Source organism: Lutzomyia longipalpis, chromosome 3 (genome assembly GCF_024334085.1).
Source record: "Lutzomyia longipalpis isolate SR_M1_2022 chromosome 3, ASM2433408v1".
NCBI classification, from domain to species: domain Eukaryota; kingdom Metazoa; phylum Arthropoda; class Insecta; order Diptera; family Psychodidae; genus Lutzomyia; species Lutzomyia longipalpis.
Genome location: NC_074709.1, coordinates 18,692,501 through 18,711,900, shown reverse-complemented (window position 1 = coordinate 18,711,900; position 19,400 = coordinate 18,692,501). Strand labels below are relative to the sequence as shown.

The 19,400-nt window shown below is 33.1% G+C and overlaps 3 protein-coding genes across 28 annotated transcripts in view; all 3 read left to right on the top strand.

Moving 5' to 3' along the window:
* LOC129792365 (transient receptor potential cation channel subfamily A member 1) overlaps positions 1-19,400 on the top strand; it is a 1,125,827-nt gene that overhangs the window by 275,346 nt on the left and 831,081 nt on the right. The window lies entirely within an intron of this gene.
* LOC129792430 (PIH1 domain-containing protein 2) overlaps positions 1-19,400 on the top strand; it is a 927,269-nt gene that overhangs the window by 76,788 nt on the left and 831,081 nt on the right. The gene's annotated exons all lie outside the window — the stretch shown is intronic.
* Positions 1-19,400, top strand: part of LOC129792410 (myocyte-specific enhancer factor 2) — a 50,693-nt gene that overhangs the window by 25,743 nt on the left and 5,550 nt on the right. For 4 of the 26 annotated variants that reach the window (XM_055831441.1, XM_055831454.1, XM_055831442.1 and 1 more), the window contains 7 exons: positions 13,605-13,837; positions 14,036-14,239; positions 16,356-16,671; positions 16,762-16,881; positions 17,351-17,496; positions 17,556-17,779; positions 18,681-18,964. In XM_055831441.1, coding sequence (XP_055687416.1) covers positions 13,784-13,837; positions 14,036-14,239; positions 16,356-16,671; positions 16,762-16,881; positions 17,351-17,496; positions 17,556-17,779; positions 18,681-18,964 — 1,348 coding nt within the window. In that variant the 5' untranslated portion in view covers positions 13,605-13,783. Of the gene's footprint in view, positions 1-4,669; positions 4,875-13,604; positions 13,838-14,035; positions 14,240-16,355; positions 16,672-16,761; positions 16,882-17,350; positions 17,497-17,555; positions 17,780-18,680; positions 18,965-19,400 lie in introns of those variants that run through there. The other 22 variants (XM_055831464.1, XM_055831468.1, XM_055831463.1 and 19 more) reach the window with 17 other exon arrangements.

Below are 19,400 nucleotides of genomic sequence, written 5' to 3'. Positions count from 1 at the left end.
ATAATTTGTAAAAAGTAAATTTCATTCAATTCAGAATTTAACTAACTTTCAATTAAGATTTGCAGAATAAATAAAAGAAAAACAAATAATTATTTGCAAAATTAATTTCCCCAAATTTCATGATGTGAAAGAGAACTAAAAGTATCGCAAGATTTATAATTTGTACTTCCATATAATTCTGTTTTCTTTCCTCTTCAACTAAGTCCATGAAAGTCACATCCAGGAGTAATATAAATGAAAGCGCGTGAGGGGGCAAAAGGGAAAAGTCAAGAAGATGAGTTTCCGGTGTCTGTTTTTATTAAATGGGTATTTTACGCGGTGCTATTTGACAGATAATTCTCCCTCCAATCTCTACAAAATGTGTACTTTCATGGGTGGTGGTAAATGGGTAGGAAAGAAAGAAAGAAAAAAAAATAGTTAGTGTATATAACCACTAAAATGTTAAGAGCATCCCATAATCCAATATCTAATGTAGAAATTCTCTCTATGCTCAGGAGCGCTCACTCAATAATCCCTCCATTGTAGAGGCATATAGAGGAGACTCTTAACTCAATATGAGATTGCTTCACATGTGCCGGTGATATTGCATCAATTACAAGAGAAAATCCAATAGAGGATGTAAAGAAAAGTATGAGGGAAAAAAATAATGATGGAAAGGAAGAGGTACATACATATATATATAAGGAAAAGCAGAAGGCCCCTGTTGGATGAATTTTAAATGTAAATTATACGAGTGTAAAATGTACCAACTATGCAGAAAATTCTTAAATAAGTTCGGCTTAGTTAGTTTCTTAAGCTAGGATTTGATTTTTTAGATTGAATTTAAGTTTTTTAGTACAAAGCTTTTATGGCTTTAAAACTAGGCTAGGCTGAATTTCGACTGAACAAACTTTGATACCCTAAAACGGTCAAATAAGCGCTTGACTCATTGAACCCAGACTAAGCTTAAACTAATCTTAAAACCTTTAAAGCTTTACCTTAAAATAAGCTTAGATTTAAAAACTAAAACCTGGTTTAAGAAAATATAAGCCTAGAAAAAGAAACTAAGATGTTCAACTTTAAACTAATTTTAGATTTAAAGAACTTTTCTTTAAATCTAAAATGGCTCCTACATATACGCGATTTTGCTTAAATTGTCAATTAATTCTGCCATCAAGGATAACATTTTTTTAAAATGTTTAAAAGCTCTTTTAACGATTTTCCAAACGGTCTAATATGAATGCCTAAATAGTGAACAGTTTTCTTCTATATATTAAAAAAAACTGCTTATTCGATTTTAGACAAAAAGGTTCGAAATTCGTAAATTAATCTGAAGAATTTAGCAAACTTTTAGACTGTTGGAATTCAAATTTCAATAAAACAAAAACTATTTCGAATAGAGAAACTTTTGAAACTAATAATTGTTAAATCAAATTACAACGCATAGAAGTAACTCTTCGTCGTTGTAAAATACAAACTTCCATGACGTGTGCACGTGATTCTCTAGAGAGAATAACACATTACCCCAGAAACCCTGTGCTAAAAGCAATTCGAAAGATTCGTTATATTTTCAATTGACTACCCACCACCTTTCTCTCTGTCATAAATTGATATTCACAAATCACCCGAAAATTCCTCATACCAGAATAGCAAAAAACACGATCCAATCATTTTCCACCGAGTCTGTTGAAAATGGTTTTTAGGTGTAAAATTGTGAAAATTGTCTCTCTTTAAACAACCCCCAATGAGGTGGTGGTGTGTTTTGTGCTGCTCTCAGCAAAATGTTGATTTTGTATTGGCAATATATTGGGAATAAAATGTGAAAATGGTGTCTCACGATTTAGCATGAAAGTACCCACCACATGGTCGTCTCATTTGAATGTCATAAATAGACATTCATCCAGTTGAAATGTGCCAAAATAGTGTTTTTAGTGTTGCTATTGAGACAAGCATTGATTGTTAAATGAAAGTAGCACCCCTTGACTAATGCGACAAATATTCTAAATGACGAATCTTTAATGGACCTTTTTGGCACACATTGACGCACTTTAGATGTAAGGTTCAAGAAAATTCTCATAAAGAAATGAAAGCAACGTGGAAAGTTGAGGAATTAGGAAACAATCTACTAAGAAAATCTTTAAGAAATTCATTTCTAGCTGAGTCAAGCAACATTGTTTAAGAATTAATTGTAAGGCGTTTTATTTGCATATTTTTCATCATTTAAAGCTTTCGGAAAAATAGCGAAAATTTCGTGAATAAAGTCCCATACAAATGGGCAATGTTGTATATCACAATTTACGTATTTTCAGACACAGAATTTTATCTGTGAGTTTTTGCATGGTAGGTACTCACGTCATATACATACGTGCACGGTGGTGAAATGGGAATAAAATAAGGATGAAATCTAGGTGAATGTGTAATCAATATTCGATTTTATACCAACTCTCCAGTTGAAGAATTCAGAGCTACATATTATAATGTATAATCCATCAATTTTCCCAAAATTCATCCCAAACACCGCAAAAACTCTTTAAATTTTCGAATTATCCCGAAGGTCTAATTTACCGTTTTTCATGTGGTTCCGTAAATGGTTAGAGATAAACGTTAAGCATATAGGATCGATTTTTATGTAAGAATTCCAGAAAAAGACTGAGAATTTTGATTTTAGAATAAAATCTTTACACAAACCTAGAATACAAAATGCAGGTCTAACCTAAAACTGTATTCTCGACATTAACCCAAAACCGTATATTATCGGATTTCGACTAAAAATTGAATTCATTAATAATTTTGACCTTTAGAAAGGACATTTAAAGTGAAAATTAAAGAATTGTCGCTTTCGGGACTTCAGAGCATACCTATCAGCTACCTACATACATAGCACGTGACGTCAATCGTAGAGTCCAGTCTGTGTTGTTATTTAATTAGTAAATCACTGAAATGTATACGAATTCGATATATACTTGAAAATTCGCGCAAATGTGAACATGGAAGAGCTTTTACAATGGTCCTTGGGGGCTTTCTTTTTTTTTTCTTTCCTCCTCCATCTCACACAATTGAATTTCAAGTGGAATAAATCATATTTTGAGTAAGTCAGTCGATGTAATTGAATTTAATGATGAAAAATTCATCATTTAATTTGTCTTGATTTCGCAGCTAGGGAGAGAGAAGGACATTTTTCATTGTAATTGAGATATTTTTTTTAGAATAAAGATTGTGGTTCTCTCATTTAAAGAGACAAATTATCAGGCTGAAATTTCAATAATTAAGACTTAACTTCAAAAAGCTTTAAAGCTCCAAATGGAAAATTGCAATGAAACTTTTTCATGAACATCCAAAGAATGAGCAGCAACTTTCAGTTCAACCTCTGAATGTGCTTCAACTAACACAACAGGACAGGTAAAAGGCTCTTTTGGAAAAAGATATGTAAACATGTTTGCCTCTCTCCCACCTACATCATTTTCCCATTTGCCATAGAAAAGTTGATGAGTTTTTCCATGGATGTGTATGTATTTTATCAGGCACGCGAAGTAGAGAGATATGCCGTAAATGTGAGGGAAACTCTGTTGAGATGATTTGGATTTAACATGTGGTGCGAAAGAGTCCGCAGGGTGTTTGCAGCAAAGGCAGTTTGTGGAGCCCTGTGATGGTTTCATATTTCCCTTTTTCCTTGTCGTTCTTTAGTTGATTTTGAGACGTCGCGGTAACGTGGTGTGTTTGTGCTCCAGGAACGGAGACGCTGTTTACGGGCACATACCGCTTCTTTTGAGGTGGAAAATTCACAGAGAGAGCGAGAAAAAAAGCACGGATGCGTAAAAAAATACATACAAAAGTGAGCTTTTCTGTAAAATATATAAAACTGTTTTTATGAATGCAAAAAAGTGTTTAAATATTGTGAGTTTATGAGGAAGGAAAAAAAAAAGTTTTATAACCACGAGATAACTCAAGACAATGATATTTGAAATGTTTTCATAATTGTGATGTTTTTCTTGTGCTGAAAATATATGGAAAATTTTTCTTTGAGAAAACTTTTAAAGCTTTTATGCTCGTTGAGGTGCTAAATGATTGATGATGCAAACTGTGCGTGGGATGCAAGTACCGTGTGGTTATGTAATGAGAGAAAGACTTGAGAGAAATGAAAGAGAATCCCCTAAGGAAGCTCTATATACGAATAAGGGGATGAATGGAGACCATTCTTAAAAGAAACTCTTGAAAACGCTACGAGAAACGTGTCTGGAAAATGCATGTTGGATCATATCTTTCACGTTGATTTCTTTTTTTTTTATAAAGTTAGAATCTAACTTAAACAGATTACAAAAAAAAAATTAAAAATTGTTGGAACTTTTTAAGAATTGAATTTAAAGAAATAATTCAAGGAAACAGAACAGTTGATAATCATTTAGAAAAGGATACAAAACATGTGGATATTGGAAAAAATATAAAAATAAATGCAAATTGTTAATGAAAATACATGAGAAGAATAGCAAATTAAATTGTGATTGAGTTATTTCCTATTTATTCACCAACCAAAAATATATTGTACGCTGTAGATATCAACAGGAAATTACAAATGATGCAGGACAATTTTATCCTAGCACGTTTTAATGATATTATTAGACGTGAGTGCTGAAAAAAGAAGTTAAAGGGACGTAAGAGAAAGTATATATTGTGTCGTGTATGTGTGTGTGTGAGTGTTTGTAAAAGTCAAGGGTAAGGGCTACCGCAGGAGGATTATCAATAAAAGTGAATTTTGTGGTTTAGAAGTGACTAAAAAACATTCTGTCACACCGTAACGACCTTTTCAGTGGAGAAGTAGTGAAGAATGAATTCTTGGAAATCTATCTACAGTTTTCCTGAATATAAATTTCCAGCAATAGAAGGATTTTCCACTAAAGGTATTTTCGTGCTTATTGTAAATATTCATCCATTCATAATATATTTATGAATTGTTTACACTTTGTGTGTTAAATTAAAAGTTAAATAATAAAAAGTATATTGAAAGACTTTAAAGCTCTTTCTGGATAATTCTTTTTTTTATTTGGCTATATGTACGTTATGCTTATAAATCTTAATCAGTTTAATAACCATATCGATTATCAAATCAATAATTATTGATTTTTGCGTAGATATCTTCAATCATGAGGGAGATTCACTCAAAGCTTTACGTGTATATGTAAGAGTAATTTAGTGATAAGTTATGATGGGCTTTCGGTGTTCCACAACGTGAGGGCTGTTCTTAAGGACAGAGTTGTATTAATCTTTTAATTTCCTCTGTACTCAAATTGACGATATTTTGAATAAGAGATAAATACATTGAGCTTCTGATTCTAGGCCCACTTAAGCCTACATCACGTAAGTTAGATATTCCTACGATATCTCTCTGAAAAAAAAATGAGTATAAACAGCGATTTTCCATATAGGTTTATTTAAGAAAATCTTCATATTTTATACCTAATTGGTTTAGGTATTATGGTACAAAATCCATTAATTTTCCAACGTCGTATAATCAGCTGCATAAAAAATTTTCCTATTAACGCTTTCAAACTTTTACTGCTAAAATACTTTCTTACATTTTATTATACGTGAATCCTCTTAGTATATATCACTCGTAGTCCACGTGGGTGGTACGCAGAAAAGCTCGGTGTAATCATATTTTGATGATGCTACAAATGACGAAAGTTGGTACAAGACGTGTAAACGAAAGGAATCCGCAAGGTTAAGAGTCTTATCATAACAAATTTTATGTTATCATTTACCCCGTGAGATTGCAAAGTCTTATAGTAATTTCACATGAAATTTATTTGCATGTATATCAAGAAAGAATAACATGGTTGAAACTTTTATAAACACCAAAAAGACATAGACACATGAGTTTGAAGAAAACAACGAATTATAAAATATAAATCACGTGAAGTTGAATTTGAAAAGAAGCTTTCTCAAAAGTCTCTCAGCTGTTTATGATCTCTATCCATGTACAATCTAACCTTTCATTGATTTTTCCCAGACACACTGCATAGAAGTTCAGATGCTAGTTAATGTAATGACCTTTTTGAATTATAGACGAGACATGCGAGAGAGTCCCACTGTGGAGGTCAGAACTTCTCTTTTCCTTTTCATAGATCCCTTTTGCTGCAAACTCATACCATAACTATGTATATTGTAGAGAAAAATCGATCAATATCGTGTTGGTATCTTTCCTCTCCGAAAAAAAAATGTTCTGAACTTATTTTTGTAATTACAAGTAATAAGTTATGTTTGATGATAAAGAGAGAGGGTTCGGATGATTCCGGGAAATCCCTTACTAAAAATATATAGCACAAGAATGATGGTAAATTGATTTAAAATGACGTATCAGTCAAAGAGAAAATAGGATTCTTTGAAATTCTGTGCTTTATTGAATTCGATTCAAAATCAAAGCTCCATGATAGCGCACAGACGTTATTTTGTATTATATATACTACCGAATACTAACTCATAACACTTTGCATACATCTATACATGCCAAAAATTATAAAACGTCATTTTTCTCCAAAAAAAAAAGATTATGTTTTGCTAGTTAAATCACGATTTAAAAGGTATCACAACTTTGCTTTAATCTCTTCTTGTTCTTCTCTCTCTACAACCTCTGCAAAAATCCATGTTAGTATGTACCTACCTACTTCTACAAAGTTCAATAAACCACAGAAGGAATAAAAAAACTGTGCAGAAGTATGATAAGATATTAGTTCCAATGTGTTGATATTTACTTCAAATAATGTACAAATATTATCTAGACCGATCTCTAGACTATTCAACAAAATATTGAATTTAAATTTAAACTAATTCCTCTAGTATGAGCATTAAATTGAATATTAATTATTAAAAATAAATAAATCACAGAATAAACATTTAATTGAAGCGATCATTTTCATGCCAATTTGTATCAGGAAAAATCGCTCATTTTCCAGAGAAGCGTGGAAGGAAAAAAAAACGTGAAAAGAGTGAGAAAAGTGAATTAAATTAGTATCATTTTTCCCGATAAGATTTCTCCGGTGAAATAAATTCCATCACACTGATAGCAACATAAGATTTTGTGTTCATTCAACCAAAAAGAACATCTCTTGGACACCTTTTTTTCGTGACAAAATTCACAAGAAACACTCATTTCTGGGACTTCCCCTGGAGCGATCTTCCACTCGACTGATCAATATTGTGGGAGCAATAATAATTTTTCGCATGAGTGTAATTGAATTGTGCGCTTCAAAAAGGACATGAGTCAAATTTTTTGGTGAAAATTCTTTTTGCTTGTTAAATCGAAGGTGAATTTGTGTGAATAAGAAGGTGGATAGCGGCTCTTTTTCATACAAATTCTTCTGATGGAAGGAATTTAGTATGGCTTTTAGCCGATAAGATTGATATCGGCTACATAGATTCCGCCGTATTGCATTGATTAGAAAGTGTTCTAGTGTATGTAGGTTTTGCGAGTGGATATGCTGTCATATTTATGCTGCTACTATGCTATTTTTTTGTAAAGAATTTCACGCAAAATTATGCTTGAATGATTTCTTTAATCCAAAAGAAATTTTTCTTTTCCAACTAAAAAAAATTCTTCTAATTGACTTACCCCCTTTTCAAATTATTCCATTCAAAAGCAAAAAATAAAAATAAATGCGTAAACTTGTGATTATCTTATTTAAGCGTTCTTGTGCACACACATGAGGGGAATATAGCGAAGAAAAACAATACAGTAGGGTTTGTGAAGAGAAAATATATAAATGGATGAAGACATGGAATGGAAAAATCGCTATATGGGAGATAAGACAAAAGAGCAACTTTTGATAAGCTCTCACGCAAAGTAATGTGTAAATTGTGAGTTGAAAAAAAAGAAGGAATCAAAGGAAAAGTAAAAACACAAATAAATTCTGAGATTGTAGAATTTTCTAATAATTCTTTAATAATAATAATAAATCTTAATTAAAACGAATATTTTAGACGTAATAAATTGATTAAAGACAAGGGGTGTTTAACTGTCGAATATTTCGATTTATTTTACCGAATTATCCAAATCTTGCCGAATAATCCGAATGTCATATAATCTGAATCTTAACAATTAGTCTGAATCTTCTCGAAGAATAATCAGAATCCCAGAAAATAATCAGATTCGTGACGAATAATCAGAATTTTCTTGACGAATAGTTAGAATTTTTAAAAAATCTGAATATCCTTGATGTATAATCTGAATCTTAACGAAGAATCTGTATCTCAAAAAATACTTAACGAATAATCTGCGTTTTGACGAATAATCCAGATATAAACTAATAATCTGAATTTTGCCGAATAACTCGAATTTTCTTGACGAATACTCTGAATCTTAGCAAAAAGTCTGAATCTTCTTGAAGAATAATCCGAATCTTGACGAATAGTCCCAAGATTTTCACTCAGATAAACACCCCTTAATTAAAGTTTGAACTCAAAATAAAAGTAATCTATGATCACAGGTTGAGGCAATATTTGGACAAATCTTTGAGCAACTTTCTTTTCTAGAACTATTTTAAATTAAACATTTTTTAAAATTAAATTTTGATTAAAAACGATGTGAAAATTAAAACAAATTTTACTAAAAATTAAGCAAAAGTTTTTCTTTTATAATTCAGTTAAATGAAAAAGAAGTAAACAGTGTTCATAGTTGATCAAAAATTAGTCAATCTCTTGGCCATTCATACATTCAAAACCTAGAGCACTCCACTCAGACACAGAGCTTTGTCAAAAGCTTTGGACAAAGGTTTCCCAAACTTCAACAATAGTAAAGTAACCCAAACTATTCTCATGAAATAATTTAGTTGAACCAAATTGATTGATAAAGTTCTGTCAAACTTTGGTCATTTAGTTTGTCTGTCAATTTCAATTGAGCAATGTTTGATTCAATTGAATGTTTACGGGGGTATTCATGGATTCCATACTAATGTTAACATGATTGGGGCTAAGATTGACGTTAAAATGTTTGGCATTAGCTAAAATTAGTTAAAATCCTTATAAATAAATTTTCACATAAAAGTACCCTTTTAAACGTCATGCTGCCGAGTTACAAAAAAAAAAAGAAGAAATAAAGTGAAAATAAAATAGAGTTGACTCATTATTTTTAGCTGCAAATGCATTGGTGTATTATGTAAAATTTTTGCATTATGGTATTTCGTGCAAATGAGAATGTAAAACAGGGACCATTTGCTATTTTCAATAATTCATTTTGCTTGAAATGTTCCTTCAACTTGGCCACCACACAACCACCCCATATCGTCGCGAGTCACATTCTAAACTACCCCTTTTATCGTTTTCTCAGTCTCGTTTGAAATAATTTTTGTTGTCAAGGTTAATTGCGTAGAGTTTTCCCTCCGTTTCTCACTCTCCCCCCCCCCCCCCGCTTCTTTTTCCGGAGTTTACAGTCTTGCAGAATGTGAAGAAAATTAATTAGCTGGTATTTTTTTCCTTCACTGATTCACTTTCTTTGACGTACTTCACAGTTTTCTTCAAGAGGCATTTTGCAAAGAGTTGGAGAAGGTATGCATTGTGCGTGGGGGGTATGAGTTTTTTTTTTCTTTCCGAGTTTGTTCTTTGATTGAGAACCCTTAATTGCGAATGGATGAGCATTTTATTCAACGGCTTTTGCGACGTAACGCTAAACTTGGTAAAGCTAAACCTGATAAAGCTAAACACGATAAAGCTAAACACGATAAACTGCATTTTCTTGTATTTCAAATCAATTATTTAGTTTTAATGAAATATTTTCACAGAGAAATGATTTCAAAGATGACAAAAAAAAGTCTTCGAGAATTAATTTTCGTGAGAAAGTGTGTTGGTCGCGAAAGGGTTAACAGTGTAAACGCCTTATGACCCGTTTTTTTGAATGTTTGAGAATCGATCCGAGGTTTTCCTCCACTCAAGGCCAGTGACAGACAGAAAACACACAGCAAGAGAGCTACTCGTTGTGGGAGAGACTCCGGTCGGGGAAAAACCCTTGGTAATATGGAAACCATCGTGGTAGAAAATGGCAAAATTGGAGAAAGACGAGGGAACGGTGTTTTGTGCACCCAGGAGTTTGAAGGAGATTTGGGTATACTAACCACCCTACTACCGTTTGGAAAAAAAGGGGGGTGACATGGAAAACATCATGAATCCTCCGTTGTATATGGGCATCCCACCCACACACCTTTTGTACTCATTGGGGGTGGATGATTGGACAAAGTATTCCAATGAAAATCATCCAGTGGACTGTGTGGGTAATTGAGGATGAAGAATACATCATTTTGCTCCTTTTTAGAGGAGATTTCATCCAATATTTTTTTTCACCTTCAACCCTCATTTGTGTCCTTCAGCAGAGACACTCACGCAAATGGTCTTAATGCCAAAGGAGTTAAATTACCATTTCCCCTGTATTTTCTCCTGAACAGCAAAGTTTTTTCTCCCTTCGTGCTGTAGTCACACGAAGGGATTTTTTTTTCTCAAAGCACAACCTATGCAATTTATGCTGGGAAATGCATGAAAAAGGCATAAAGTGCAAATAAAATGATAATTTTATAATTATTAGTCAATTAAACTTCTTTTAGTACGTAACTATTAAATTTAAATGTCATTCTTTTCTTTTATTCTTTTAATGTTTGATTTTACCCTAAGAAAGGTATAAAAATTTTCCTCCAACTGTAAATAATAATCTCCCTCCCATTTATAATGCATAGACAATAAAAATTAAATAGATAATTTTGATGAAAAATTAATAATCGATTTTTATTAATTAACAAAAACACGGTGAAAGTCTCCAATACAATGTTTGAATAAATAAAAATCACAACGCATAAATTTCCCCTAATATGTTGTGAAATAACAACCCTCTCCCTCCCACACTATAACGTCTGCGCGTTATCACTGGCCTTCCGGATTGTACGTACAAGCCTCAATATTGGTGAAGAGAAAAATAAATCTGGCAGAGGAATTTGAAGAAAGTATTTTGGGAAGTAAAATGTGTCTAAATTTAATGTTTCATTCAGAAATAAGTCATTTCAGGAATAAATCCATCGCATGAAGGGAATCCCCTCCTCAATTGAATCTAAATTAAGTGATGGGGGTTCTATTTTTGAGTTGGAAATCGCCATCTGAAGAAGGAAAGTTTCAATTATTTCTGTTAATGTACGCCTACCTGTTTAAATATTTACCATAAAATTATTTCACACGCGTGCACGGATGACGAATTGGGGGGCGGCATGGATGAAAATAATAAATGAGTTGTGTTAGAGGAAGAAGAGAAGGGTAGCAAGGTCAGTTAGCTGAAATATCAAAGGGGTAGAAGACGACGTGTGTATGTGGTGTTCCTTCCTGGCGGAGGTGAAGGATGCAAAGTGCTTTTGGTGGTGGGCGCGCGATGGAAGGACTTTGGTATGACAGTCCCATCAAATTAGCATATAAGTTACAAATGGTTGATGTGAAAAGTGGAAAAGTTGAGGATTCCTCCTCAACTCCCTCTACTCTACCTCCCTGAAATATACTTTAAAAGTTAAGAGATTCTCCTACACTTTGTCAACGAAAGTAGCCAAGGGGGGTTGCCTGTTGGTGACCCCCCCCCCTCAATTGCCTCGTCATGAAAACATTTTACTTCGAGGGGGTGAATTTACATAAAATGGAAGAAAGTTTTTTTTTTCTTCTTCGATCTCACACGATGTTTCAAACATAATGAGTGAGAATTCGACTGACAACATTGTTATGGGTTCCCATGGAGAGGTCCGTCTAGAAAGGGTTTTTCGGTTGGGGTAAATATATAATAAGGATGGTTAGGTGGGTGGATAATCATGTTGGAATATCTATAGAGAGGATTTTGTTTAACATAGTAACAAAACAATGAGGAGTGATAATTAAATTGATTTTTTTCTATAAGATTAACCCAGATTTGTTCATTATTAGACTAACAATTATTCCCTACACTCGGAAAACTTACTTCGTTGACTTTGAATGCATAAGAAAGTCTTCAAAAGTTTTTTTTTGAACTTGTCTAAGCACCCAAAAAGCTTTGGAAGCTCATGCTTTTCTTTAAAAGTAAAAAGAAGAATTTCCAAGCTAAAATATATTAAAAAATCATTAACATGAAGAATTTCAAACAATCAAAAAAAATGTCAAACGTTAGAAAAGAAACAGAAAGCTTTAGATATTTCAACGATAGATCAAACATTAGAAGAGAAATGTCCAAAGTTACACAAAGAAACATCAAACACTTTGGAATATAAATCTCAGATATTAAAAAAAGAAACGTTGAAATTAATTAAAAAAAATAAATAAAACTTAACTAACGTCAAAGGTTAGAAGGCAAAAATCAATCGTTAAATGGCACAGTAGATTTGTCATTATGTTTAACATAAAAGCAAAACATTAAGAAAATAATCAAACATTAGACGAAAAATGTCAAGTGTTTGAAAGTAAACGTCAGACGTTAAAACGAACGTCTAGGTTCGATTTTAAAAAAATTGAAACATAAGAAAATAACGTTATATACATATGTTAAAATGAACGGAAAATATAAAAAAATGACGTCACACGTTAGAAAAAATATGTTAATCGTGGGCTATTGGTATTGCTTTCTAATATAATTAGTGAATTTCCCCTAACTCTTCTATTGACTGAAATATTCTAGATTGTCTTAAAGCAATCTTATGCTTTTATTTAAGAGTTTCAATACATCTTAAATAAAATTTAACCCCATTAATTTTTAATTTCGAAACATTCCTGTACTTCAAAAATTTCGAATATTTTGCTTTTTAACTCTTTCGCGTCCACGTGAAACATTTAAACATGCGCCCTCTTTTGTTCTATGAATGTTATGAGAAAACATTTCTTTATCAGAACGTCTTCTTTCCCTTCATTTACCCTAACTCAACTCATTTATAAACTAAAAAAAAAAACAATTTATTTCATAAAAATTCAGGAAAATTATATGTTTTACCTTTGGGTCTACGTATGACTCTATGGACGCGAAAGGTTAAGAACACTTCCAACGATTTTTCGAAGTTGCAATGCTATCTGTAGGGTTTCTTGAACCCTAAAACCGATATCAATGTTATATAGAAACAGATGAAGCTGATATATGTAAAGCTCCCAAAACTTTTTGCATAGAAAAAAATCAAATCAGCACCCATCTAATTCCACTGATAAAAGGAAATTACTCATAAGATAATTGTCACGTTGTGGAATGTAAAGTTCCATAACGTCTGCGCGTTATCACTTAACCATGTATTTATTTTTTTCATTTTCTTTCAATGTGTGTGGGAAGTCGTGTGCACGGTGTGGACCACACGTGGGGTATATTTTGTGCTTCACGAATGGGGGGTGCAAAGAAGCAAAAGAGAGAGGGCAAAGAGCCCACGTTGATGCCCTGAAGGTCGTCCAATGAATTGCATTAATAATAAATAGTGTGACCACTATTTTGGGGCTCACCGTATGAGTTATTTATAATTTACACACATTTGGAGTTTATTTTTTTCGGCACCCCACCCTGTAAAGTTATTTTTTCCGTGGTACTTTTCGTGACGAAGATACGAATATAGGCTGTTTTGGAAAATTGTGTACGATGTCTAATGTTGGACTTTTCCTTTTTTTGTGCTTTCTTTCAGGAAACGGCTTCACTAAGCAACATTTGGTGGTGAAAGATTAGAAAAGATTTTTTACCGTCCAACTAGAAAATAAAGAGGCGAAAGAGTTGCAAACTCTTGATTTTCGTGTGGAGCTGAAAGATATTCAACTGAAGACTGAAGTCATTTATTAGGAGAAGAAATTTGTCAAAATTGCGGCCATGGGTAGAAAGAAAATTCAAATTTCGCGAATTACTGATGAACGAAACAGACAAGTAAGTACTCGATGATATGCAAATTTTTTTTTAATTCTAAAGAAAATTAAATAAGTGTGTGTTTCAAATTGATAAATAAATTAGTCCCACCTAGAACCAGTCTAGAATTTCATTAAAAAAAATTTGATTTTCAAGAATACATCAAAATTAAAACAAAAAAAGGGCTACACGTTATATTTTTTATGTACCTTTTTTTAGGTAACTTTCAACAAGCGCAAATTTGGCGTTATGAAGAAAGCTTATGAACTGTCGGTGCTGTGTGACTGTGAAATTGCTCTCATTATCTTCTCCAGCAGCAATAAACTGTACCAATATGCTAGCACGGATATGGATAAGGTGCTCCTCAAGTATACGGAGTACAATGAGCCACACGAATCATTGACAAATAAAAATATTATCGAGGTACATTATGTTGAGCGACAATGTGCTGGTCATGCAATTCTAAAGGCGATTCTTAAGCTATTTGCCTCTGGGAGATGAATAAGATTAATCCTTTTTTTCAAAAACAAAAATTAAAAATTTTTATTATTCAAAAACTTTCAATTTTATCCAAGAAAAAAAAGTTATTTATAAAGAAAATCTCTCCGAGTCAGATGGGCAAAGATACTTGCTAACACTAACAGTCAATAATCCAATGAATGAGATTTTTTTCTTTGATTTCTTTTTATTTTTGATTTTTTTTGGAAAACTAATTCCCTAATGTTGCAATATTTGATTATTCCTTCCAAATATTATAATTTGTGGAAACACTCTCTGAAGAGAAAATGTTTTATTAGAGTTCACATCAAGAGAAGGGAGAATGACGAAAGACTGTTGTTGTTGTAGGTGCTTGCAGAGATATGCCTGATTGTTAAACCTCACATTGTTGCTTTCAAGTTTATTTCCTTATTTTTTAATATCCCCTCAACTCACAAATTACAACAAAAAAATTCTCTTGAGTGGAAATATTTGCGAATTTTTTGCTCCCAAAAATTCACAGAAATTTTCATTCAAAGTATCGTCTTTTCCCAGCTGTGTCTTTCCGTTGAAACTCACAGTTCCATGGTGTATACTCCTCAGATAATTAGAATTGTCAAATTGGACTAATATCTGACCATTTACGGGATTAGTGTTTAATTTTTCAGTGTGGAAAATTGAAAACTAATACCAAAATGAATTAAAAAAAAAAACAGAACTCTCGTAAGTGGTCAGCTTACCAGTACATTGTGTTTGATTGTTTTTATTCTATTTTATGGTCTTTGTTATCAAATTCGTTGGTATTCTACATTTGTTGCTAAATAAATTGTGAGAGAATTCGGAACTAACTTGTCTATATTTCGTAATCTATCAATTAAACTACGAAAGGTTACAAAAAGTTTATTTAAAAAAGTCAATTCGAAATAGATTAAACGTTACTTTACAAATAATATCAAGATGGCTGTCTTCCGCCATTTTGGTATATCTTCAGCTTCAGCTGATCTTGCTGTAGCAAGTCTGAAAATTTAATTTATTTTAGTATTTTTCAGTAGATTTCAATAGCTTACGATGTATTTTCACTAAAAACTCATTTTAGAATATCGGTCAAACCGTTTTGACAAGATGTCTTCCAAAATTAAATAATCCTACGTAACTAAAGAACTTTAGTCTTCTGACCGGCTGAAGTCTTCTCTACGTAAACTTTATTTATTTTAATCTTCAGAAAAATAATTAAAATAATTTTAATTAGAGAAATTAAAATGTTTCACGATTACGTCAACGAATGACCCAATGAAAGCTAAAGGGTTAATTAAAATGGACTCAAATTTGGCAAGTTCCACATAAAATTAAAAATATTTCAAACCACAAAAGCAACCCCAAAGAACGAAAGAATTAAAACCAATATATGTCGTAAGCATCAAAATTGATTTTCTTTTAATTCTTTTACGTTGTTTTTCCTGCATTTTCCGTACTTAATTTATTTAATTATTGCAAAATAAGGTTTATCAATTTAAAATATCAATTTACAAAATTTATTATAACACTGAGTGAGTAGACAGAGAGAGTGATTACAAAAATAAAATGCATTAAACTTCTAATTGAATTATATAATTACATTAATTTATTCTATTAAAAGTTTGCTGCTTTATGTATAAAATGTAGAACTTGAAAGCTGTTCAATGTAATTGAGAATAATTTATAAAATTTATTTTAAAAAATCGTTGTGAGTTATTGCAAAAAAAATCTATTTATCCTACTCTTACATCTAAGTCCTGAAAATCATGGTTTCACGTTGCTCTAAGCTAGAGCACCGTAATGCAACAATGTAGAATACTTACAGATCCAACAGATCAGTATTTTTCAAATTTGATTTATTCTGGAAAAAATCATATTTATTTTCCAAATTTGTGGAAAAAGAGCTAGAAAGCTTTCCAAAGACTTCTTTAAAGGAGAAAAGTGAGAAGAAAATTTACACTATGAGAGCAAAAGATGATACATAAGCATAGATCCCTTTAAATAAACTACCCAGTACGTTGTGAGCTCCGTCCACTGACACTTGCAGGCGCTTACCAAGAAGGAGAATAAAAACGGAGTGATGTCACCGGAAACGGAGGAACCGGAAGCTGAGTACAGCCTCACACCACGCACAGAAGCCAAATACAACAAAATCGATGAAGATTTCCAACTGATGGTACAGAGAAATCAACAAATTGCCGCTGGGGCACGAGTTAATATGGCAGGAAGTAACTATGCCCTACCTGTAACTGTACCCGTACCAGCGGGTGCATACAGCAGTGAAGCAGGAATGCTACAAGCTAGTCCACAGATGGCACACACAAACATCAGCCCACGGCCGTCGAGTTCAGAAACGGATTCTGGTTCGTACCGAAAATTCTTTTTTTTTATTTTCAAAGTTAATTTAAAAAAAAAAAGAGTAAAAAAGTAACGTAAAGTTCTTTTTTTTGCAGTATATCCTTCAGGATCAATGCTTGAAATGTCCAATGGATACCCTCACTCCACATCACCATTGGGAGGATCACCGAGTCCGGGTCCGAGTCCAGGATTAGGTGGGCATCATATTAACAAACGTAAGCTTTTACTAACAAATTAACATTCACCTTCTATTATGCGAGCTTTATGTTGTGTCTCCACTAAAAAAAAAGAGAAAAGAAAATAAAGAAAATTCCTCGGTTGCCTCTGAGGTGTAGGGACAATATTCTGCTAAAATAAGCATATCAATTTATAGAAAGTCTAAAAAAAAACATAGAGCGAAATGTTCCATCGTTGTTATCGCTGTAAATAGATAAAGGAATGAGCGTCAAAACAATCGAGCTATTTTTTCCGCAATGTACGACAAATTGGTTATTTATCAGTTTTTTTTTTCTTTTGCAACGATTTCTAAAATTTTAATTTTTTTTCTTTAACCCCCAAAAGATGTCTAGACACTGATAAAAAAAAAGAGTATATTTAAGGGTGTGTCACTAATATGCCTGAATTGATATTAGTTTGTATGTTTTATGAGGGTATGATGAGGACATCGCAATCATTAAACTAAAGACCTTGTTGTTTCAGCGTCGCATCATTTATCACACAAGCAACATTCACCAGGACCAAATAGATCCAACTCAAATTTGCGAGTTGTGATACCCTCACCACTTACGCCAAACCACATGTCCGCCACGGACGACGTGAGTTATGCTGAAGTGAGTTTATACATTCATCCATGCGTAGTGAATTGGTTGTTCTTGTAAATAATTTCTAGAGTGCGCCATATCTTGTTCTCTTCTCGCAGCACAACCGACAGCCATCCTCGACACTCAATACACCTGTTGTGGCACTCCAGACCCCCATTCCGGGGCTTTCGGGCTATTCAACGCTGAGTTCCTTTGGCGCCCAAGACTTTTCAATGACCTCCACGGATGTTGGTATGTCGCTCTCCACGTGGAATACAACTCACCAAAATTTGGGAACAGTTCAGCACACGAGGTGAGACTCAAAATGATTTTCCTTTAAAGAATAGTTCGAAATGGAAAATATGTGGGAATATATAATTAATTGAGTTAATAAATTATTATTTTCTGTTCAAAAAATTCCTGAAATTTCTTTTGAACCAACTCTTAGTTCTTAAAATAAATTGAAAAAAATCTCAATAACTGTCTAAATACGGCTTAGTTAGTTTCTTAAGACCGGCTTATTTTTTTAAGATTAAGGTTTTATTACATACTTAAAGACTAGATCAGGTTGAAGCAGGAATGACCTAATAATTAAGCCTAGAATTAAAGAATTTAGCTTGATCTTAAAAACTTTAGCATACTAACGCCTGCTTAAAAAAACATTAGTCCTAGGTTAAAGAACTTAGGCTTAGTTTAAATCCGAATACCTGATTTAGACAAAATTGATCCTAAACTTTTTTTCTTAAATCTAGGCCTAGCCTAAAGAACTTACTTATTTGCGTGTCCTGACCCTCCATGTAGAAGGATAGGGCCGACGCCTGCTTAAAAAACTTTAGTCCTAGGTTAAAGAACTTAGGCCTAGTTTGAAACCAAAAACCTGGTTTAGACAAACTTGATCCTAGATGTTTTTAAAGTTAGGCCTAGTTTAAAACCGAAAATCTGATTTAGGGAAACTTGACCTCAGATTTTTTTAAACTTTGACCTAGCCTAAAAATTAAGCCTGGTTTCCAAAACTTTAGCCGGATTTAGAAGATAATTTCTCCCTAAATCTTCCCAACTTGGTTAACAAACTTCTCTCATTTTCGTAAAGAGTAAGGATTTCCAACAGAATGCCATCCTCCTCTAAATTAATAAAGATTAAATAAAATTCATTTCCCAAAGAAAATCCAAAAAAGAAAATAATAAAGATAAAAATTATCTTTATTCTTTTGCAGTGGACTTCCCCATTTAGCCATATCCAACAGTACCCCGCCGCCCTCAACATCTCCTCTGTCAATTAAGGTGAAATCCGAACCGGTGTCACCCCCGCGAGAGCACCATCCACACGGTGGAAGTGGACTTTTGGCGGGCCAAAGTTCGATCTCTGTTACGACAATGAGTGCGGTGCCGGCGTCTGCAGTAACATCTGTGACGTCAAATTTGGCAGCGCTAGGACACCAGCAGCATCTCATTCTCACATCGCGGCCCAATTCAACAGGCCACCTCACGCCCACGCCAGGTATGTTGTTTCCTTTTCAAGCACGCAATGTGATCTCCTTTATTTTCCTTTCTCTCATTCGCTCAATGTAATTCTCCTCAAGTGCCTCCTTCGACAAACAAGGGGGTGTTTATCTGAATTAAAAATTGTATTCAAATTTTTCTGCTAAAAAATGAAAGTAGAAGCACATAAAAATGTACTCAAAGTGCGTAAAATGCGTTATAAAATGTAAAGTACAAAAAAATGTAGTAAAAAAGTTGAAAAAAATGCAGTGAAGGTTTCAAAATGTGGTAAAAATGTATTAAAATTGTGAAAAATGCACTCACCGTTGTGAGAAAATGTGAAATGCAATTAAAGTGCGATAAAAGTGCGGTGCAATCAACATACGGACCAGAAAACATTGCAAAAAGGATCCAAAACACTACAAGATGGGTGCAGAATGCTATAAAATGGGTTC